At 37.4% G+C, this 24,024-nt stretch overlaps 1 protein-coding gene across 1 annotated transcript in view; it reads right to left on the reverse strand.

The window, feature by feature from the left end:
• Positions 1 to 24,024, reverse strand: part of ltn1 (listerin E3 ubiquitin protein ligase 1) — a 32,761-nt gene that overhangs the window by 2,559 nt on the left and 6,178 nt on the right. The window contains exons 9-29 of the mRNA XM_052117735.1: positions 22,197 to 22,344; positions 20,981 to 21,736; positions 20,611 to 20,652; positions 20,332 to 20,521; positions 19,542 to 19,781; positions 19,022 to 19,175; positions 18,074 to 18,221; positions 17,659 to 17,866; positions 16,790 to 16,949; positions 16,516 to 16,620; positions 15,258 to 15,400; positions 15,040 to 15,175; positions 14,385 to 14,529; positions 13,886 to 14,099; positions 6,573 to 6,810; positions 4,993 to 5,073; positions 4,233 to 4,419; positions 3,252 to 3,423; positions 2,942 to 3,162; positions 2,634 to 2,828; positions 568 to 735 (exon numbers count right to left, since the gene is read on the reverse strand). Coding sequence (XP_051973695.1) covers positions 568 to 735; positions 2,634 to 2,828; positions 2,942 to 3,162; positions 3,252 to 3,423; positions 4,233 to 4,419; positions 4,993 to 5,073; positions 6,573 to 6,810; positions 13,886 to 14,099; positions 14,385 to 14,529; positions 15,040 to 15,175; positions 15,258 to 15,400; positions 16,516 to 16,620; positions 16,790 to 16,949; positions 17,659 to 17,866; positions 18,074 to 18,221; positions 19,022 to 19,175; positions 19,542 to 19,781; positions 20,332 to 20,521; positions 20,611 to 20,652; positions 20,981 to 21,736; positions 22,197 to 22,344 — 4,051 coding nt within the window. The remainder of the gene's footprint in view (positions 1 to 567; positions 736 to 2,633; positions 2,829 to 2,941; positions 3,163 to 3,251; positions 3,424 to 4,232; positions 4,420 to 4,992; positions 5,074 to 6,572; positions 6,811 to 13,885; positions 14,100 to 14,384; positions 14,530 to 15,039; positions 15,176 to 15,257; positions 15,401 to 16,515; positions 16,621 to 16,789; positions 16,950 to 17,658; positions 17,867 to 18,073; positions 18,222 to 19,021; positions 19,176 to 19,541; positions 19,782 to 20,331; positions 20,522 to 20,610; positions 20,653 to 20,980; positions 21,737 to 22,196; positions 22,345 to 24,024) is intronic.

The raw sequence follows: 24,024 nt of genomic DNA on the forward strand, positions 1-24,024 counted from the left end.
TTGAAGTAATAAACAGTGATAGATTCACAATTGAGGACCTCAGAATAAAAATACATAATAAATCACATGACAGCAGTGCTGACCGTCTAATGGGTTTTGACGTGAATAAGATACATTGTCATACAACCAAAAATAGCCTATTTCCCTAGCTAAATCTAACCTAAGCTGGTTTAAACTGGTCTGGTAGAAGCTGGACTCTCAGCCTGACAAGCTAAAAAATATAATCAAAACCTGTCAAAACAAACCAGCCTGACCTTGGAAGACCAGCTCAAACCAACTAACCAGTTTAGACTGGTTTTAGCTGGGGGGGTTTTAAGCAGGACAGATGAATATATTACAGATACGGTTGTAAATTCACATAGTAACATATAAACACTCAAAATGACACTCACTAATCACAATGTTTAAGACACCAAATGGAACTGCAAAAATAATGATTGTTTTTGAACAGGTTTTGCTCCAAACTCATGTAATGTTGCAGTGTTGGGCCGGTTGAGATGCTCAAACAAACAAAAATGTAAAAATAACTACAATGGACGCAGTTGGAAGAGTTTGTGTGGCACTCACCAGACAGGCGGAGTGGAACTTCTTTTTGCAAGTACGGCAGGCTTTCTTTGGCAGCGAGTAATTGGATCCGTGTATGACAGAGAAGCAGATCATACAGTCCTCTACCCCCTCAAAACGCTTGTCAACATTATTCTTCCACAGTGACAGACCCTCCAGGATACTGCCATTCTGCTCACAGCCAAAACACAAACATCTTTAAATTGGTTTTAAGTGGTTTCAGTTATCCATTATACACTTAGCGCTTAATAAAAAATGACTTGGGCCAATTTCAGCCTAAATGGAGGCATTTATTTAGGCTTTCCTTTCTAACACTTCTTTTTAAAATAAAAATTTTATATGTAACATTTTTTTGTTTATAATTTATTGCTTTTTATTAGTTTTAATTGCCCTTTAAGGTTCAAAGTAATCACAAAGGGGGAAAAATGACTACAAATTAAAAGGAATATTCCGGGTTCAATACTAAACTCAATCAACAGCATTTGTGGCATAATGTTGATTATCACAAAAATTATTTTGACAAGTCCATCATTTTCTTTAAAAAAGCAAAAATCATGGGCCTAGTTCACTAGTTCGAATCCCAGGGTGTGCTGAGTGACTCCAGCCAGGTCTCCTAAGCAACCAAATTGGCCCGGTTGCTAGTGTCACATGGGGTAACCTCCTCGTGATCACTATAATGTGGTTCGTTCTTGGTGGGGCGCATGGCGAGTTGAGTGTGGATGCCGCAGCGTGAAGCCTCCACACCCGCGATGTCTCCGTGGCAACGCACTCAACAAGCCATGTCATAAGATGCGCAGGGTTAACGGTCTCATATGCGGAGGCAGCTGGGATTCGTCCTCCGCCACCCAGATTGAGGTGAATCACTACACGACCAAGGACTTAAAAGCACATTGGGAACTGGGCATTTTCCCCGAAAAGGGGAGAAAAAATAAATAAAAAAGCAAAAATCTAAGCTGCAGTGAGGCACTTAAAATGGAAGTGAATGGGACCCATTTGGAGGTTTAAAGACAGAAATGTGAAGCTTATAATTTTATAAATGAATGCATTAATTCTTCTGTTGAAACTCATGTATTATTTCAGCTGTAAAGTTGTTTAAATTGTCTTTACAGTCATTGTAGGGTTTGTTGCCATTGCATCGTCATTGCAGCAAAGTTGTACAATTAACTTTACACAGAAAAGGTGAGAAAGTGCTTTAATTACACTATAATCATGTTAAGATGTGCATTGTTTATTTCTTGTGGCTATACTTTTGAAATCGTGAGTATTTTGACGTTTAAGTTTTCGTATTGGCTCCATTCACTTACATTTTAAGTGCTTCACTGGAACCCAGATTATAGCTTTTTTTAAAGAAATGAAGGGACAAGTTCAAATTAATATTTGTGGTATTCAATATTATGCCACAAATGCTGTTGATTGAGCATACCTTGTATTGAACCCGGAATATTCCTTTAAGTGCGGCAGCTTGTTTTGGTTTATTTGCATGTGCTACTGCATTGTTTTGGCGCCCAATTCACTAAAGGAAAAATCATGGTAATTTTTTTATGGCCAATGTGCCCAAAAGATTTGTGCTGAATGCAGTGTGTATGTGTATGCCCAAAATCCCCATCTTGCAGTTGGTTCTGACAATCACTGTGATCCAGACACCTGAACGGATTCTTTAAAAGGCCAAAAGTGTGCTCCACTACACAGCGTATCTGGATATATTCCAGATATAAACACTCTTCTAAATAATTCGGTCATAATTTGATGAATTCCTGCTGCAACGAACAATGCAATATGTACACAAACATCCCTTTTATCCCGCTTTCTGGGGGCGTTAACAACACAACATTAATTGCACTAAACAAACAGCACCGAGTTCTGTGAATATATATAATAAGACTAATTAACATAGAAAGAAGCTGCGTTTGCACCTCAATGCTCACTACTTATTGCACAGTGCTATTTGAGCTTATTTTATTACACTTAAACTGGATTGAATTTGAGAATTTGTGAAAGTGAAGATGACGCAGCATTTAGTACAAAAATACCACACATCAAAGTGGCTCAAATGAATTCACTTCTTGTACCTGGTGTGTGAGGTAGGTGCTGAGCTGAAGCATCCAATTGCGCCACTGCTGGACAGCCACGCCCACTCTCCGCCCACTCTCCACTAAGATGGAACCAAGGGGGTAGTTTTGAGGCAGCTGAATCACTAATTCGATGAAAATATCATCTACGGAGTATGTAGCGATCACCTCCCGAGTGGCAGAACGTGCTTTCACCTGAGAATACAAAACACATATAAATCAGATCACACAGACCAAAATCACTGAACACCTTCTTCAGTTCTCTAACAAAACTAATCAGCCTGAATTCAATTTCCACTGCTGCTCACCGTCATGTTCTCAAAAGTCAGGGTGCTGGAATGCACAGAAACGATCTCCTGCGCAGACAATACGCTGCTGACATACTTGCTAGTGAATTTATCTACTGTGCTGAAGACACGTTTCTCCTGGCTGTTCCACCAAAGACGCACCATCGCAGGTAAGTCCTTCAATGCACCATAGTATACTGAGCATGCCAGATGAGGCACCTCAAACTGCAGACCTTCAGTTTCTACAAAATGCAGACACTCTGTGAGACAAGAACTTTCTGAAAGACAATAGTTGAGCTTCAGAGTACTGAAGGACTGTAATATAACATACTGCGGGGGGAGAGAGAGAGGTTCTCAATGAAGAAGGTCTTGGGTTCTTTGCTCGAGGGTTCTGCAGGCTGGCCGGGCAGTGAGGGGTTCTCAGGCATCAGACGGAACAGGTGTAGCAGAAGTTTATGGAGAGAACGAGTCTTCTTCAAGTGGAGAGAGTATTGAGCTCGCAGCTGAAAGACATAAACAGATGAGTTTGAAACATCCTCCAAGTCTCATAGAATGAACGTTACTATAACAATTTTTGCAAACTGACTTTTACATGAAGCGTTCTACATTTCGTTGCAGTTTCCTGGTGAAATTAACACTACAACAACATTGCGTTTTATTCAGTTTTATCCAAATTAATAAAAGTAATGATGCACGTCATTTCGTTTTGCAAACATTTAGCTAAGGTCACGTAATGTTCATGAGACAAAACAATTCAAACCCAGTTTCAAGATACACTTTGCTCAAATACAACTGCCAAGGTCTAAAAGATTTGTGAACCGGATTAAACGATTCAATAAAAAGATTCAACATTTGGTCTGTGCCTCAAAGCCATTTAAGACTTAAAAACAAAATTGGTATATGGACAAAATTGACTTTGTTTTAGTAATTTTTAAAGCACAAACTCATGTTCACATTCATTGTAACTGAACGGAAAAGAACAACATTCTTAAAAATTCCTCATATTGTGATACACAAATGGTTTTGGAATGACATGACGTAATTTTCATTTTATTAATTAACTGTCCCTATTAAAATGGTGTACACTGGTACCATACAGTAACAACTGCCAAAACCTCTTCACATTGATTCAGGATCAAAGGGTTGTGGTGATGAAAACTGCAGGTATTATGACTCAATATTGCTGTCAGATTATATGGATGCGTCTGACAGATCATTCAACCTCTTAACATGTCTCTGTTAAGAGTATATCAGAGAGGATGAGGCAATGACTGACAGCTTTCCAAAGCATTATGACTGATATTTCACTCACATTTGATGAAGAGGCCTTGAAGAAGGTGAGGAGGAGTTTCCAGGCCAGCAGATATCCCAGAATGCAGCAGTGCTCCACACTGAGAGGCTGAACCACAGCAAACTCACCCACTTGCACGCCACCTAAAATATTCTCCAACAGCTCCTCTGTGGCAGACAAGATGCTCATTAACGCTGCTGGAGGAGACCTACGGAGAGTGCACACAGAGTAAACATTACATTATATTTATATTATAATATAATATATAGAACTCAATGGAGTGATTGAGCAATACAGAATAATACATTAAAGGAATTTTGTCCTCGTCACCCAGGACTTCTACAACTTGGAATGGCATTTGCAACCCATTTTACTTTCATAATGTGAGTGAAATAGGATGGTCAATAAGGGGGGAAAAATTAGGACAGGGCGTGTTTATAGTGATCAGAAAAGGTCTCTGTAGAACGTGCGGTGACAATGCAGGTGGGGCAAAATAATGTTAACCAATAATCATTAGTCCAACAGATACAATCAAGCACCGCCCTACATTATTTAACACAAAATGTTCTATTTCACTTGGAAATACACCATGTTACAGAAGTTAATGTGTTGCAAATGGCATTTCATGTTTTATTTAATGCACATGCTTTTAATACACACTTTTCTTAAACGTTTCTTTAAAAGATGGCTGCTGGTCCAGAAAGCAGTCTAGACAAATTTAAGCAGAAATGATTCCAACTGTTAGTGTTGTTACAGGTATATGTGATTGTAGGAGTCTTACAAGCACGGTTCTTCTCCATCTTCATCCTCAGATTTAGTGCTGGAACTCTCACCATCACTCTCCGGCAATAGTGGCATCACCCTGCAGAGTAATAAACTTAGATTTCTGTCTTACACTCCGCACACACTTTTCCTGAGAGGACCTGACGTCAATATCGAGACTTAGATATTGGCTTGTAATAGACAGAACATTTAATCAACCGCACAAAGATCTCAGCTAACCCTGTGGAATAGAAAACTGCTTCTCACACAGAGGCTTGTGCCCTCAATGAAGCATATTTTATTCAGTCGAATGTGAAATGCATTGTAGATTAAACTTCTTCAGTGCAATATGACCTTAAGGCTGAACAAAAACTGTCCGTCCCTTAGAGTATTCATTTCCATTACATAAGCAATTATGTTCTCGACAGTAACTTTCCTACAGAAGCAACTTACAGGAATGTCAATTACAGCACTATTGCAGACAATGCAGAAAATAAATATAATGTCTGTGGTCTTAAGAAACTCAGACTTCAATGCTGACTAGGACCATATTTTGTTTTGTAGAATTTCTTTTTTTCACTTTAATCAAAGTTTCTTATACTAAAAAGAGTTCAGTTTAGTTTCCTAAAGTCTAAAACCATTTCTACCCTCTCTCTGACACTTACAATTAAACTTAAGACTTATGTATGTAAATAACCTCTAATTTAACAGTGAATCTCAAGTTGCCAAATACTGAAAAAGCGTTGCTATGTTAACGTAGGCAGTCAAATGTTAAAGAAATAGTTCACCAAAAACTGAAAAGTCTCTCATCAGTAACTCACCCACATTCCATTCCAGATGTAAATGACTTTCCTTCTTCTGCAGAACACAAACGAAGATTTATAGAAGAAAAGCTCTGAAGGTCCATAAAATGCAAGTGAATGGTCACCTACATTCTGAAGCTTCAAAAGCACATAAATGTTATACGAATTACTCCAGTGGTTAAACAATGTTTTCAGAAGTGATATGATAGGTGTGAGTGAGAAACAGATCAATATTTAAGTTCTTTTTTACTGTCAATCTCTCCTTTCACAATCTTATCCTTTTGTTTTTGCCGATTCCCATTATTCGTGCATATTGCCAACTACTGGGCAGGGAGGATAATTTATAGTAAAAAAGGACAAAAATATTGATCTGTTTCTAACCCACACCTATCACGTCGCTCCTGAAGATAGAGTTTAAACCACTGGAGTCATATGCATATCTTTAAACCTTTATATTAATTTTGGAGCTTAAAAATGTTGGTACCCATTCACTTGGATTGTGAGGACCTACAGAGCTGAAATATCCTTCTAAAAATCTTTGTAAGTGTTCATCAGAAGAAAGTCGCATCTGGGATGGCATGAGGGAGAGTAAAAAATTTAATAATTGTCATTTTTGGGTAAAAAATCCATTTTATGTAACTATTTTTGGCTTGTCAGCAACTACATAGCAGAAAGAATTATTTCAAAAGAGCAAGGAAAATTCTGTTTTGAATGATATGGCCCCTTTATATGTCTATATTTTAGAAACACAGGTGTAAATAAGTAAAAGAGAAAAAAATATAGAGCTGGGTTTTACTTGTGCAGAATGTGGTAGACGGCAAGCTGTAGCGGGCGAGCTTTGAACAGCAGCAGGGGTGAGAGGGTGTTCAGCAGGGTCTGCAGGGGCTCTGGCAGGACGCTTCTCTGATCGGCTACAAACCGAGGAGGTAGTTTATTCTGTGTGAGCAGCTCCACTGGGATGTAAGTGAGAGCCTCCCCCACCGCCCTCAACACCGGCAGGGGGAACAATGGATCATCTGGCTCTTTAAATTCCACTGAGAACAAAAGTTTGACATGTTAGCAATAGTGAAGTCACAATGATTGACTAGTTGATAAGGCATCCAACAACCAACAAGTTGATATGTGAGGTTGACTTATTTAATTAGACTCTTTTTATTTTTTTTGTGTGCCGTGCTGTGCTGTAGCTGTTCGACAGTTCACAATGTAAAACCCTTTTGGAATAGTTGCGTCTTTAAATTCAACATCTTTGGTTTGCATTGCGTCTCTCACTGTTCTTTGGTTGTCCCTGCACAAGCTTCACATTTAGTTTTTAAAAAAGAACATCTCAAAACCCCTACATTTTGTTGTGTTCATCTGGCTGTTTTTGATGTGGATGTGCAGGTTGTTAAGGTGTTTGATGAGAGGGAGAATAAGATATGATGGCATCTGTGTTTTCAAGCAAAGCCAAGTGTGGATATACTTGAAATATTTAGATTCTTATTGAATTATAATCTATTGGTATTCAAGTTATTTTACTTCCTGAACAAGTTTGGACCAGAGTACATGTTGCGTTCACAATCAAATGAACCGTGCCACAGTTCAATTGCAACCGAGCTCAAACCACCTCCTACAGACCGTCTCAGACTCAGAACCACAGTCAGCTCCCCGCTCTACAAAACAGCGTTCATATTACCAATTTCTTATTCATGTGGTCAGTTTCAGATTAAACTGCCAGTGTGAAAGCCCCGAAAGAGTTCACATGAGTTTGTGGAAGAGACTCCATCCTCAATATGCTTCTTCGCAAAATTGACCGCCTTCTAACAGACTTCCAGACCATCGACTCAAAGAACCAAAGACTACAGAGCCAAAGAACTTCCCTCCCAATGAATCATGGAAACACAAGGACATGGTCTGCGAAATTCCATATATTGCCATAAGATCAGCATTCTAGTGATGCACCGAAATTTAAATATTTGGCCGAAACCGAACATTCTGGAGACACTGGTACAAAAACCCAAAACTAAAAATGTTTTATACTGAATATACAGTGCCTTTCAAAAGTATTCAGACCTAGGGCTGGGTATCGTTCAAAATGTAGATATCGATACAGATACCGATAAAACAATCTCTACAGGGAAACGACGAACAGTGGTATTACTGCTGGTTGGACGCTAGGTGGTACTATGGGATCATTTTCATTAAACAGGGTTAGGGTTAAGCTTACACAATAAAGCAAGACACCTTGATTTCAAACTTTGAACTTTTTTTTTAATTATTTTAACAAAAATTTCCAATGAAACTGGAAAAATAATAAGTACATTTAAAATGTGTTGAAAGAGGACTTTACAACAGTTGTGAACATCTCTCTGGCAAAGAAGCTTCATCCGTGCATTCTCTACACGTTGGGTATTTCGTTATCCAGGAAAATATATAATGTGTGTGAATAAATTTGTTTAGTTCCCTCCTTCACGATATATATATCCAATTACATCGGAAACCTCGGGGCTGAAGGATTAGTGAATATTCTTGCTTTATTGATTTTGCATTGAAAATTAAATAATTTATTTAAAAATGAAAAACTTAAAAATCAAATACATTTCTAATAAATTTCAAATTGCACTCCAAACGAAACGAAATAGCAAATAAGTAAATAAATAATAAAGTGATAAAATTATATATATATACACATACATACACAGGCACACACACACACACACACACACACACGTAACCTTTACATTTACCATCAGTCAAGAATCCATCTAAACATGCAGGCAGAAAATTATTTTAGAAAATTAAGACATAAAAACAATTATAAATGTAAAAATAATAATTATAATGATGATAATAATCACTGAAATATAAATCATGGTTTGAGGTGAACGTGTTTTTGTATTATTTTATATAGTTTGTATTATTTTACAGGCTGCAGAGTTGTGGTCACAATAAACTGCTCTGTGGATATAAAGTGAATTGAACTCAAAGCACCTCCTGAACTGAGATGTCTGGGGTCATTTGCAGCACTCATAAAAAATACATATCGGAGGCAGAAACAAAGTGTGAGATCCTTAGATGCATGTGTTCCACGGGACTACACGCCTCTTTATCAGCGCGTCATATATGCCCATGTACTGCTTTTCTGTCATCTGTACTTAATAATATAATAAATAGTGTTTCTTCAAACACGTGTTTTTGTGTCTACGGGCAAATTATTTGTTATATTAATTTGATAATAATAATAATAGTCTAATAATAATAATAATAATAATGTAATAGATTAATGGGAAAACGAGCCAAATATCGTCATGACATGGTCAAAGGCATCAGCTATTGGTGATCACTCTGACAATCATTGATCCCGAGATCATCGTCTGTTTGCTCAACCCGAATGTGCATTTCTCCTAACTAAATGTTCAGACAGTCTCTTTGCTGGTTTTTCCCGACACATTCAGGTTCATTACCGCTATTCCCGTTGTCGCTGTGTGCTTGTGCTTGTAAAATGTATATTTTAAAGGCTCATTATTACGGTTTAGTATTTCTTTGTAACGGAGAAGGGTGTTAGCAATGTTACTTATAACATTCTTTCTCAGCCCTGGAACTAAAACAATTTTCTGATACTAGTGTTTTTCCAATCACCTGCACTTTTAGATTTGGGCACATCTAGCATGCTACATGCTTATCATTGATGTTGACAAGATTAACCCCTTGGGTATCGAAATTTGGTACCAAACGACAAGACATTTTTCAAAACTCAATTGTTTGGAGGCAATTCGAACTCGATACCAAGCCCTATTCAGACCCCAGACAAATTATCTCATATTACTGAATTACAAATGGTGCAATGAAATTTCATAAAACTGAAACTGAAATATCTTTCTTGCATAAGTATTCAACCCCTATGCAGTGGAAGCTGCCAGGTTACACCAATGAAAGAAATTGCCCTAACGAGGACACAATTACTTTACCATTGGCATCCACCTGTGAATCATTAAAGTTGCAATCACATTTTCTGGATAAAAGCTCATTGAAGAAGGATCACTTGTCAGGCTGTGAATCTGAAGGAAAATAAAGACCAAAGAGCATGCCACAGGAGTTGCATAGATTAGGGAAAGGGTGCAAAATAATATCCAAATGTTTGGATATCCCAGTGAGCACAGTTGGATCAATAATCAGGAAGTGGAACCTGGCACCCAGGCACTGCCAAGAAAAGGCCGTCCCTCAAAACTTAGCGCTCTAACAAAAAGGAGACTTGTGAAAGAAGCCACAGAGAGGCCAACAATCACTTTGAAGGATCTACAGAGTTCAGTGGAGTAATGGTGCACCAGTCAACCATAATCAAGATCACTGCATAACGCTGGCCTGTATGGGAGGGTGGCAAGAAAGAAGCCGTTACTCAAAAAGTACCATCTGTATGCACATCTGGAGTTTGCCAGAAAGCATGCGAGTGACCCAGCTGTGTTGTGGGAGAAGGTTTTGTGGTCAGATGAGACTCAAAACTCAAAGCATTATGCTGCAAACCTAACATTTCCTATGCCTCAAGACACACCATCCATACAGTGAAGTAAAGTGGTGGCAGTATCATGCTGTGGGGATGCTTCTCATCAGCAGGGACTGGGCATCTTGTTAGAATTGAAGGAAGAATGGATGGAGTCAAATATAGCGAAATACTGCAAGAGAACCTGCTTCAATCCGCTAAAAAAACTGAAGCTTGTGAGGAAAATCACCTTTCAGCATGACAATGATCCCAAGCACAAGGCCAAAGCAACATTGGAGTGGCTCAAGAACAAAAAGATAAATGTCCTACAGTGGCCCAGTCAAAGTCCTGATCTCAATCCTATTGAGAATCTGTGGCACTAATTGAAAATTGCAGTCCATAAGCATCACCCAACCAATCTGAAGAACCTGGAGCAAATCTGCCGAGAAGAATGGGGCAAAATTACTTTGACTGTGTGCAAAGCTAGTACATAAATACCCCAAAAGACTTAAAGCAGTTATTGCAGCAAAAGGTGGCTTGGCCAAATATTAATGTGTGTGGGTTGAAAGATATTTCATTTTTTTTATTTTCATAAAAAAATTCCCCAACAAAAAAACAATGTCATCTTACAATAACTGATTTTGAGTTTGTGTTTTAAAATAAAATATCAATCAGAATGAAATTTCAGTGTACCATTTGTAATTTGGTTTGTAATCTAAACAGGCCCCATTTCCAGCAGCCATCACTCCAACACCTTATCCTTGAGTAATCATGATAAATTGGTACTAGAAAAATCACTTGCTATTATATCAAACACAGTTGAAAGATATTTGGTTCATTAAATGAAGTTTAACATTGTCTTTGTGTTTGTTTTTGAGTTGTCACAGTATACAATAGGCCGGCATGTCTTAAGGTCAATATTAGGTCAAAAATGACAAAAAAAGAAACTGCTTTCTCTAGAAACTTGTCAGTCAATCATTGTTTTGAGGATTAAAGGCTATACAATGCTTGAAATTCCAAAAAACTGAAGAGTGTAGTGTACCCCTTTGTGTGAAATCTTCAAAAGACAAAAGGTCTGGCTCTAACAATGACAGAAAGAGATGTGGAAGTCAGATGTACAACTAAACAAGAGGATAAGTACATCAGAGTCTGTAGTTTGAGAAATAGACGCCTCACATGTCCTCAGCTGACAGCTTCATTGAATTCTACCTGCTCAACACCAGTTTCATGTACAACTTGTATACTATTCTGATGATAGTGAAACTTTGTAATATGGCACTTTTTGTACCACTGTCTCCCTAAGATGATTCGCTGATGTTTTTCCTCTTTTGTAAGTCGCTTTGGATAAAAGCGTCTGCCAAATGAATAAATGTAAATGTAAATGTACAACAGTAAAGAGAAGACTCAGGGGTGCAGGCCTTATGGGAAGAATTGCAAAGAAAAAGCCACTTTTGAAACAGAAAAACAAGAGTGGGGAAAGAAACAGACATTGGACAACAGATAATTGGAACAGAGTATTATGGATCTTAAACCCATTGAGCTTTTGTGAGATCAGCTAGACTGTAAGGTGCTTGAGAAGTACCCAACAAGACAGCTGCATCTATGGCAAGTGCTACAGGAAGCATGGGGTGAAATGTCTCTGGACAAACTTACAGCTAGAATGTCATGGATCTGCAAATATTTACCCTACAAAGTGATAATAAATGTAGCCTTCTCATGAATGCACAACAAAAGGACAAAAGCATACCTTCCTATTCTATGTTTTTCTTATATCTGTCCATCATCCATATTGTCAATACTGTTGTAGTTTATCTGTGACTGTTATTCACTGAACCAGCTTCAGACACCGCTGATTTTGAGTGCGACTTGGTTTGAATGATATGTGATGGTGGCTCAAGCTAAACGCCATCACAGCCTTTGAATACGCACAGAAAAACACTCTTTATTAATGCGCTGACATTCAAGAGAGTGATTTCTTCATTACTTTTGGGGGGTGTAGACTTTAATAGGCAACTAGGTAACGCAAATACCAACAGAATGTGCATTTGCATTTTAAATATCACCAGTGTGCTTTCATAATCTCCTTTGAAAGCTTTTGTGCTGTTGCACTTGTTTGTGTGGACACATGCATACAGTGTAAAAGGAAAAACATTAAAAAAAAAGTTTTTAAAAAGCAGATACATAAACAATCACAAGTGATGGTGAAGAGTGCTGACAGGATCTTTAGTGTGTCTGATATCAACACAGATGAGAAGCGTGAATATCTGAAGCTCCTTTAATACAGGTAATCCACTAAAATTATGGATAATTCTGCTCGAAATGTTGCATTTGTGCTTAATTACATTTCAACCACATCTGGGAGAAACAGCCCACCATTTTTTCATGCATTTTTTGTCTTTTCTGATTATGTTGCATTTTAATATCACGTAGTAACACAGTGATTGAAGTCTGTCTTCATGAAATATACTAACAAAATCTGAACACAAGTGGTCACAGGAGATCCATTTAGGCGACCGGGTCTCACCTGACAACATGTGACCTGACCACATGTCTCACCTGACAACATGTCTCACTTGACCACGTCTCACCTGACCACATGTCTCAACTGACCACACGTCTCACCTGAAAACATGTGACCTGACCACATGTCTCACCTGAAAACATGTGACCTGACCACATGTCTCACCTGAAAACATGTGACCTGACCACATGTCTCACCTGAAAACATGTGATAGGATAACCTAAGACGCATCCTAATACCAGGTGTAAACAAGGTCTGTATGTACTAACCGGTGTGAATGTCTGTGTGTGTCCTTTTTGTGTAGTAGCTGTAGATTAGTACAATAAAGTTTGTCAATATTAAAAAACAATGTTTCTTGTGATTCGTGCTCAAAATGTAATTTATTGACATTAAATTGCCTGATCCTTGCTACTTTGCTAATAGTGTTTTTCACTATATTTAGGATATTATTGTTGGGGCCCACGAGACTAATATCCCCTCTAGGGTTAACAGATGTGCTTATTTCAATTTATCACTGGGCTATAAGGTTGATCAGTCGTAAACATTAATGCTATCAATATTCCCTTTTTGAAATTTTCCTTACACATAATAGCAGTAATCTAACAACACAAATCTCTGCTTTATAAGAAATATTCACTCATGTACAAAAAGTAATTCAAGAAAAAAACTATTTGAAGAGCACCTTGCCCTAAAAATGCTTTTGTTTTCCACTCATCAAAAAAAAGGGAGTAAACTTCATTTTAAAACATTATTTAAATTAATAAAAGTAATTTGAGTGTTGTAAGGAATTGTTTAAATGCATTTGTTGCCTTGAAGCAACATTGTGGGACAGTAGAGGAACTAAAGAGAATATTGCAGTTGTCATAGGTTGGTTTTATTTAGACTTTTTTGTCTATTATATTAATATTTAGTATCGTTTTTTTAACAGCATTGCTATTTTTTTTACAGTTTTATTTGTGCCCAATTCCCAATGCCCTATAAGTCCCAAATGTTGCTAAACTAAACTCTTCTAAAAATCTTCTAAACTTCTTTTTTTTATTTTAGTAATGATGTGCATTTTATGCCAGATAAGTTAATTAAACATCTTTATACATAGATTTTTTTATGCATTCAATTGTGGTTAAGGTGTACTCACCAGGTATCTTAACAAGCAGAGGAAGCAAAAGATTGTGAATTCCCTCTAAGAAAAACTCATTCCACTCTGAGGTCAGTTCTGGAGGCAGTTGCTCAACCACACCAGCAGGGGGTGATGTGAAGAACTCACTCAGCCTTACAATCAGCTCACAGATCTCACAGACAAATAGCTGTACCCAAGGGTTCCAGAACACTCCTCTGTTCTCACAGGCAGTCTGCAAGACAAAGTCACATGTCGTACTGATTAGAAATGACATCTGTTTAGATATTGCCTGCATGCACTGTGGTTTTTCGAGTAGGTGTTATTATTTATTAGATCAGCCATATGCGTAAAGCATCTCAGAGCTCATTTACACCTTGTATTAAAATGTGATCTGTTTAAAATGCAGATTTGATTGGGCACTGAGGTGGAAATGTCTGGAAGTCACAGGAAAAGTGTTGCAGTGAATCGCTCTGCTGCATATTAACAGTATGAATGAAGATGAAAGGAGAAATCTCACCTCGAGCCATGCCAGCATTGAGCAAAGCAAGAGATCCCAGTGCGTGTTGTCCAAAACTGTTGGAGAATGATCCACCAGCCAGACCAGGAAACGCATAATCTCGACAGCCAATGACAGTGCTTGACTGGTCACTTTTCCCAGGTCACTACAAACGGACAAAGAGAAAATACAATAGATTATTTGCCCCTTTGCCAATTTCAATGAACAGAAATAAAATAATTCTGTAAAAACAATGAGCTTTATTTTTTAGTTGATTTTTTTGACAATGTTATTTTCTGAAACAGTTTTAGGTTTGAGTTCAGTTTTTTTATAAATATAATTTCAAATTAATTCATGTTTTTGCATTATTTTTACAGTAATATTTTATTATAGATACAGTAGGCTTCAAGAGTCCACTTGTAAATTTTTTGATGTTTTGCAATTTTAATACTTTAACATTTATATCACAAAATGAATTAGAAACATTACAAACTGAGTGAAATATTTAATTTAAAAAAAAAGTACGTTCATTTAGAATTTCTTAGTATTTGTTGTTTATTTTAAAAATACAGTAGATAGAGGATGTTAAATATTGTGAGTGTGTGTGGGGGGGATTGGCTCTTGAAACAGGACAGATTTGAACCAGTCACTCACATGAGAGCTAAAACACACGCACCTGTTGAATAGGAACCATTCCTCTCTGCTGCTCCTCCATTCAGCAATCGTTGCTACAAAAGCCAATAAGATCTCGTCCTCCACGGCCGTATTGGCCTGTAGACAGCAGAGCAGGACTGCCAGACAAGCACGCACACCTATACACACACAATGTTATTACTAAACAACATTCAGCCTATGTGTGCACACATGTGCTCTCTGTATGTGTATTTATCTCACTGTCAGTGCAGTTCTGTTCTCGGTCCTGCCAGTTAAGGAGTTCAGCGACACACAAGGCTATGAGTAATTCTCTCTCCTCATTGGATAGAAATGGACACAGCACCTGCACTGTGTTCACACTGTGTTCTGAGAGCGGGAAGAAACTGACACAAACAAACCACAGAATTAGCTAAAACATTCCCATAGTGTGTTTTTAGACTGACATTTCTAAAAATATAACACTGCTGTTTTCCTGACGTGGAACAAGTAATGATCATGAGCACATTGTGTGTGTGTGTGTGCGTGTGTATAATATGTCAGCAAACAGGTTGAAGATAACACATCCACACAATACTTCCTATATGCCATTTACCACATACTATTGCTACAACAACTGTCTAGAGAAATGCCTACTGGAAATCTATAAGAGGTTAGAAGAATATTTCAGCTCCATCCAATGCAAGTGAATGGTGAAAAGACCTTTCAAGTTTCAAAAAGCACAAAGGCAGCATAGAAGTATTCCATACGACTCCAGTGGTTAAATCCATATCATCAAAAACAACATAATAGGAGTGGGTGAGAAACATAAATATTTAAGTCCTTTTTTACTATATTGATGTATTGAAATATTGATCTCATCCTTATGCCATCCCAGATGTGTATGACTATTTCTTCAGTAGAACACAAATTAAGATTTTTAGAAGAATTTATAAGCTCTTTCGATCCATACAATGCAAGGTAAATAGGTGCCAAATTTTTTAAGCTCCAAAAATCACATAGGTCAGTATAAAAGTAATCCATAAGACTCCAGTGGTTAAATTAATGTCTTCAGAATCGATTTGATAGATGTGGGTGAGAAACAGATATTATATTTAAGTCTATTTTTACTATAAACTCTCCTTCCTGCTCAGTCAATCTCCAATTTAACTTTCACATTCTTCTTCTAATGTTTTTAGTTATTCATATTATTCATGCATATGCCACCTACAGGGCAGGGAGAAGAATTTCTAGCAAAAAGGGATTTCAATATTGATCTATTTCTCACCCACACCTATCATATCACTTCTGAATATATGGATTTAACCAGAGTCTTATGGATTCATTTTATACTGCCTCTATATGCTTTTTGGGGGGTCAAAATGTTTGCACCAATTCACTTGCATTGTATGGACCAAAAGAAGTGGAGATATTCTTCTTAAAATCTTAATGTGTTCTTCTGAAGAAAGTCGTGCACATATGGGATGGCATGAGGGTGAGTAAATGATGAGAGAATCTTTACCTTTCCACATTGTTGTATAAGCTCTTGATGTCACTTGGATCTATTTTGCTGGTCTGGATGTATTTTGCCAGAGAAAGTGACCAGAGGGAACCTTCTTCCCTTGACCTGCAATTAAAAAGGGTGAAACCCAAGGTTAATTCATTCTGCCTATTAAAAGCTTATTAAAGACATTTCACATAAGACTGGTACTTTATGTGGGTACCAAAAAGTGATTAAGGACAGACTGATAAAGAAAAAAATTAATTTCTTAAAAGGACCATATGAATGAGTTTACCTTGTGAAAAGTGTGTCTGTAACATCGGTTCTGATCATGACGTTGTTGTGGATTCTCTCCTCTAAGCTCCAGGACTGCAGTAGTTTATGATATTCAGACACGATGAGAGGGGAGAGCTCCATTTCATCACACCACTGTAGGGCATAGAGAATCTCTGAAACTACAAAAGACACAATATATATTGTTAAAAATAGGCAACTATTTTCAATCAATGTTATTATTCAAAATGATGATATCAAATTAAAACATGGAAAGAGGAATAATCATCTGGCCCAAATCTGCTGCTTAATGTTTTGAAATAGATTTTAAAATGTTAGGAAAAATATCATTTCCACATTAATGAGTAATCACACAGTTTATGTTTTGTTTTAATTTTGGGAATTTGTAACTTTATTGGATAGATACACTAAATATAGGACAGGAATTTATTGGATAAAGAAATGGGGAACAGGATGGGGACACGTCACAGGGTGGACTAGAACTTGCATCACCTAAATGTATAGAGCAAATCCCTTATAGAGATATTTCACCCAAAAATTACTTTCTTCTGCAAAACACAATAGATGATGTTAGACAGAATGTTAGCCTTAGTCACTATTCACTTTCATCGTATGGAAAAACAAATATGTAATGAAAGTTAATGGTGACTGAAGCTAACATCCTGCTGAACATCATCTTTTGTGTTTCACAGAAGGGAGTCATACGGGTTTGCAACAACATGAGGATGAGTAAATAATGACAGAATTTTCATTTTTGGGTGAACCACCCCTTTATTATCTGCTCCATGTGTCTGAGAGCAGATGCTTTCACTTACACTTTATTCTGCATGTGTAAAGCAAGTGTGCATCTGTTTTTGAGGATGTTTTCACCTATGTGTTTGATATCAGGAATTTCAGGGAAGTCTGGCTCCACCAGCTGGTCATCAGCTGACACTGCAGTAAGAATGATTTTGCCCAGTACTGCACTGAAACACAGGTGGGCAGGCAGCCTGTTGGATGCCTTAAATTTCCACACATCCATACTGGGATAGTCACCCGTCACTCGGAGATGGCCACACAGTAGAGGGTGTTTCACCCACTGCAGAGATACATAGTGAAAGCTGATTTGTTTAACAGGTATACTGGAATTTATTCACAGAAAACCAACATAAATGCGTAAATAAACACGGCAGATTGCTTGCACCAAAAAAAAGCTGGTATGAATCCATGATTAAACTCTAAAATCATTAGCACTGCATTTGGCAAGTTTGCTTTATTCAAGTGTCATTTGTGATTGGTTGAGAACCTGTGGAGGCATGGCCTGTCTGATGCGGCGCCACTCCTCTTCAGTAGGGGTCAGACAGCAGATGAACTGAGACAAGAGATGGCTGCTCTTCTGGGCTGAGCTGATAGTCTGGACCAGACTCTCCACAGCCTGCACAAGAACCTGGAGACTGTGATATACAACAGACTAAACTGAATCTAGGTGAAAAATATGGGTTTGGAGGATCTAAAGCCCCCTTGTTTTTTTACATTTTCAGCACACACAAAAACAAAAAAAAAGTCATGTATAGCGCTATAACACACATCATTTCAAAGAAGCTTTACAGAAAAAACTGTAATTACAGTTATGTCTTTGAGTCATAATAGCATGGTTAAAAAAAAAGACATGATTGTAAATTGTGCCTTAAAATAAATAATAGAAAATAATTATATTTATATTTAGACACCCAGTGAGCAAGCTGAAGGCGATTGTGGCAAGGAACACAAAACTCCATAAGATGTTGGTTAATAGAGAAAAATAACCTTAGGGGAAACCAGACTCACTGTGGCTAAACAGCATGAATATAATACTAATATTAGTTATTTATGTGTAGTACAAGTTAAGATTTGATATTAGCAAACCAAGTAAGTGTTAAGGGCCATTGTTTAAACAAAGAGATATTGTATTAACTGTAAGATTAATGACTTAAATCTTAGAATTTACATTAAGAATGTAAATTCTAACATTGCAACTCTATAAACACATACTGCAATGATGTATTGTTTTTTTTTTTACTGTCCACAAGCCAAACAATTAAAGTATAAACAATTTTTTTAACAAAACATATGGTTAAAGAGTTAAGTTGCCATTTATTTGGGATGTTTATGTGTTTAGCATTTGAAACTGCAAGTTGTACTATTTTCACACAAAAAAATTAATACAAAAATATATAATCATTTATCTTGAGACTACTGTTAAAAGAGGCCAAACCTTTTGACTGTCAGAGGCGCGGTGAGCAGCTGACCTTTAACCCAGACTGCAACACTGTGGAGGAGGGTGCCCTTCGTGACTCCTGCACCCAAGTGAGTGATCAACGAATGAACTCCAGCTGCGTAGGCGTGTTTCAGCTTCAGGAGGAGAGCATCTATTGAGCAGCCAAGAAACACACACACCACAGCAGACATCCTTTTAACTTAAATGCTTTAGCAAACACAGTTAGTAACATTTAAATGTGATAGTGTATAATATGGTTTTCACTCATTTTAGGTGTTTAGAATGTGTTTAACTATGGTACCAGTGGAGAGTAATATTTCAAGAGCGATGGATGGATGGATGGATGGATGGATGGATGGATGGATGGATGGATGGATGGATGGATGGATGGATGGATGGATGGATGGATGGATGGATGGATGGATGGATGGATGGATGTGTACCAAGTATAGCGGGGGTGGGGGACACAATTTCTGGGGGAAATTCTGGAACTATTTCAAAAGACTGCAGTATTTACCTGAGAGGTGAGTGATGGTTTGGTTCTGGGCACACAGCTGGAAAACAGTAATAAGCAGCTCCTCAGCAGATGCCAGCAGCAGGCAGCTCTTAACTGAAGAGAAGAAGGTGGCAGCCACATCAGAGATGAAAGAGACCAGCGGCTCCATGTTCCCAGCGTCTGACATGCCCTTCGCTTCCGACAGGGTGGCGTGGAGCTTGTCAATAATCTGTTCCACATACATCTTGCCTATGAGAGGCTCTGGCGAGTGATAAAATTGCAGGAAAACACCATTTACTGTGTAATTTAGACAAAGGCATGGCTTACTTTCTTAAAGAGATCCATACTCTGTGAATATTTCAAATGAAAACATTTTGCACAAAACTGAATCATTAAAAATTAAATACTGACATTCCAAAGTTTACATAAAAAAATATTCAGTTATATTTAAATTTCACCTTTATTATTGGCCAAGTAATATGTGGTCCATAATATATCACAAATTCTCCTCTAAAATTTCAGTGGTCCAAATTCGGTAGGAAATTTAACCTTGTACATCCTGGCATTGCAGGAAAGCAGTAGAGCGCCGATGCACAATCTTCACTTGCTGCTACAAGGCTTCACCACTAGGTGAAGATCAAGAGCAACCAGGAGAGTGTACAATTCAGGGTGCTCAATGACATTTGTCATTTAAATATTTTTATATGGTGGGGCTTAAATTGCACATATCTGGATTTGTCTGAATTGAAACATATCAGGCTTTTATATTATTGGTTAATTTCATCTGATTGTATGCAGAAATTTGCCTCACCATTATTGTGCTGCTGTGACAAGGCGAGGCTGATAAGAGGCCATCCGTGATGGGAAGACAGAAGAGAGGAGGAGGATTCAAGAAGACCCACTGCACACAGCTCTCCAGCCAAACCCACCAACCTCTCCCCTAACACTGGGCCCCTCAGCCAGCCAGCACACACCTCCACACGGACAGGATCTGCACAAGCCTGGAAAAGAAAGAAAATATTTAGTTAGCGCAAAGAGTACTCAAACAAATACAACGTGATTGAAAAGAAGTCGTAAAAATAACAGGTACCTTTTCGATAAGTTGAAGAGTCACAGCCCAATTCCAATCCCTCTGTTATAAAGAGACAAAAAAAAATAAAAAAATCAGTCATTTGATTATTATTGTTGTTGTTCTCCATATAAATAGACAGATTAATGTTTCACATAGTGCAATACCTAGCCAGTTAAATATCTTGAAGCAGGGCAAAAAAAATTATATTCACTATAGAAATACTATTTCATGACTTCTAAGATTTTATGACTTTTCAAGGCCTGGAAATCACAGATTTTATAATTCCCTGATACTTCCAGTATTTACATGACTGTGGGAATCCTGAGTGGTAAAATCATTCTAACACATGGCCTCTCATGGTTTTTGCTTCAATATATCACTTTCTTACGCTGATGTGGTTGAGGATCACCGTCTTTTCCGCACTGGAGCTGCAGCACCGCAGAGAACTGAACACCATGTCCACCAGAAAGTCTGTGTCGCTCCTGCCTTCCTGTCTCAGCCACACAGCCACTCTCTGTAGGAGGAAGTGGACAGCTGGGCTCTCAGCAAGCGGCCCAAGCTCCAACCCCATTTCAGGCTTCATTTCCTCCAGCTTCAACAGCACCTGGAACACCTGAGGGCTTGGAAATGCCCCAAGCAGCTGAGACAAAAACCGCAGGTGTCTTTCCGAGTCTCGTTCGCTCACGTACACCATGTTGAGCTTGGCCAACTGGCACACCAAATCCAACAGGTGTCCGGTTCTCAAGGGACAGTCTTGTTTCTCTTGCCCATCCGTGGACTCCACCACTGGAGTTGCCATTTGAGGTTCCTCCCCTTGGCTTCTTTCTTCTTGGTCCGTGAAGCAGATTTTCACAGCTTTCTTCTTCTTGTTCTGTTTAATGGTACAGCTGTTTGGGTTCTGCATAATTTGAAGGAGTAACGCAATGCCCTCCAAAGCGGTTTGATCAGCTTCTTCACAGTCAACGTAGCATGTACACAGTCGACTCAAACCCTTCCAGAAGTCTGAGAGCAGCCTTTGGAAGGTGGCAGCTTCTTTCCCAGCCGCACGCTTCTCCCATGACAGCAGCATATCGGAGACCTGAAGGAACAAAGGGCCAGCCTGCAGCGATGGGTTCCCCAAAGCTCTGTCAATCAATGGCAGGAGCTGTGAAGCGAGAGAAAGACATATGAGGCTCAAACCTATATATATAAACACACACACACACACAATAAATACATCTTTTGCTGTTTCAAGAGCTGTAAAATGTAAAGTTATGTCGGTGAAATAATCAGCACTTATATTTGGATGGACAGATATTTTGAAGTCTACACACATTTTCTAAAATATTCTTCAATGTTGCCTGTATAACCTACTCTGGACACTGCTATGCCATTATTTGAATGAGTTATTTCCATTCCAGTATATTATGGTGGTATCATAGATTTCAAATTAATACGCCCAGAAATGTCACATAATTCATGGTGGTTGGTGGCATTAAATGTCAATCAGACAAGCTCTTGCAGTCAAAGTTGTCTGTTGTTGAATAAGCTGTGAAGTGGAACAGACTTTAAGCCCATTGTCCAAGTTAAACTCTGAGAGACTACTCTCCTCATGACCAACAGACCTGTTCTGAGATGAGCATGATCTGTATGCTTTTCTGCTCCTGCTCATCTCCAGCATTCTGCAGCATGATAAAACGCAAGCACTCCATCGTAGCAAAAATGATGGCAGCACACTCTGAGGGACTGGACATGGCACGCTCACTGGACAATCTGGATCATACATGAATGTACAAATTTAAGTGTACAAAGTTCAGAAATGTTAATGAAAGATATAAACGTATTATAAATTATAGATTCATTAATTATAATAAAATATAAATGAATAAGCTATCAATTAATAAAAGAGGTTTGGTTTTTCATTCCTAAGTAATTAACTGTATAAAAATGTAAATTTTGAATTCACAACTTCAGTGGGGCTCCCTATTTGCCCAACGAAGTTATAAATTAAAATGTAAATGAAAGTTAAAAAATATTAAATAAATGATAGAATAAGTATTAATTGTAAATATCAATGAATAAGTTATACATTAATAAAAGCAGGGTTTGTTTTTACATTCTCCAAGTAATTAATTGTAAAATATTAATGAATTACATTTATAAATGTATTATAAATTATAGATACATTATTAATAATAAAATACCAATTAATAAGTTATACATTAATAAGAGGTTTGTGTGTACATTCTATAAGTAATTAGTTTGTTTATATATTATGTATAATATAATATCAATTAAAATGTTATAAATTAATAATTCATTTAAATTATTTAAATGATTATACATTTGAATGTATATTAAAATATAAATACAAAATGTATAGATTAACTAGAAAAAGTTCGTCGAGACAAACTTTAAGTTGGCTTGTGAAAGTTTGGACCAGAAAGTTTGAAGTTTAAAGTAGTTTGAAGTTTAAATTAGTTTATAGTTTAAATTAGTTTAAAGTTTAAATTAGTCTAAAGTTTAAATTAGTTTGAATTTTAAAGTAGTTTATAGTTTAAAGTAGTTTGAAGTTTAAAGTAGTTTATAGTTTAAATGAGTTTAAAGTTTAAATTAGTTTGAAGTTTAAAGTAGTTTGTAGTTTAAAGTAGTTTATAGTTTAAATGAGTTTAAAGTTTAAATTAGTTTAAAATTTAAAGTAGTTTGTAGTTTAAAGTAGTTAAAAGTTTAACTTAGTTGCTAGATAGATAGATAGATACTAGATAGATAGATAGATAGATAGATAGATATTTACACTCAGATAGATAGAGAGATAGATAGATAGATATTTACCCTCAGATAGATAGATAGATATAGATAGATAGATATTTACCCTCAGATAGATAGATAGATAGATAGATAGATATTGACCCTCAAATATATAGATAGATAGATAGATAGATAGATAGATAGATAGATATTGACCCTCAGATAGATAGACAGACAGATAGATGCTAGCACGTTTTTAGCATCTTTTAGCACTTCGCTTGGCGATGCTAGCATGTGTTAGCATGATGCTAGCACGTTTTTAGCATGTTTTAACACTTCGCTAGGCGATGCTAACATGTGTTAGCATGATGCTAGCATGTTTTTAGCATGTTTTAGCACTTCGCTAGGCGATGCTAGCATGTGTTAGCATGATGCTAACACGTTTTTAGCATGTTTTAGCACTTTGCTAGGCGATGCTAACATGTGTTAGCATGATGCTAGCACGTTTTTAGCATGTTTTAGCACTTCGCTAGGCGATGCTAGCATGTGTTAGCATGATGCTAGCACGTTTTTAGCATGTTTTAGCACTTCGCTAGGCGATGCTTAGCATGTGTTACCAGTGTAGACTGATTCCTAAACAAATGACTCTAATGAGCGGTTCTTTTGAATCTACAGTATGAAACATACAGTGTGACCAGTGTAGTC

Source organism: Xyrauchen texanus, chromosome 44 (assembly GCF_025860055.1).
Source record: "Xyrauchen texanus isolate HMW12.3.18 chromosome 44, RBS_HiC_50CHRs, whole genome shotgun sequence".
Lineage (NCBI taxonomy): Eukaryota > Metazoa > Chordata > Actinopteri > Cypriniformes > Catostomidae > Xyrauchen > Xyrauchen texanus.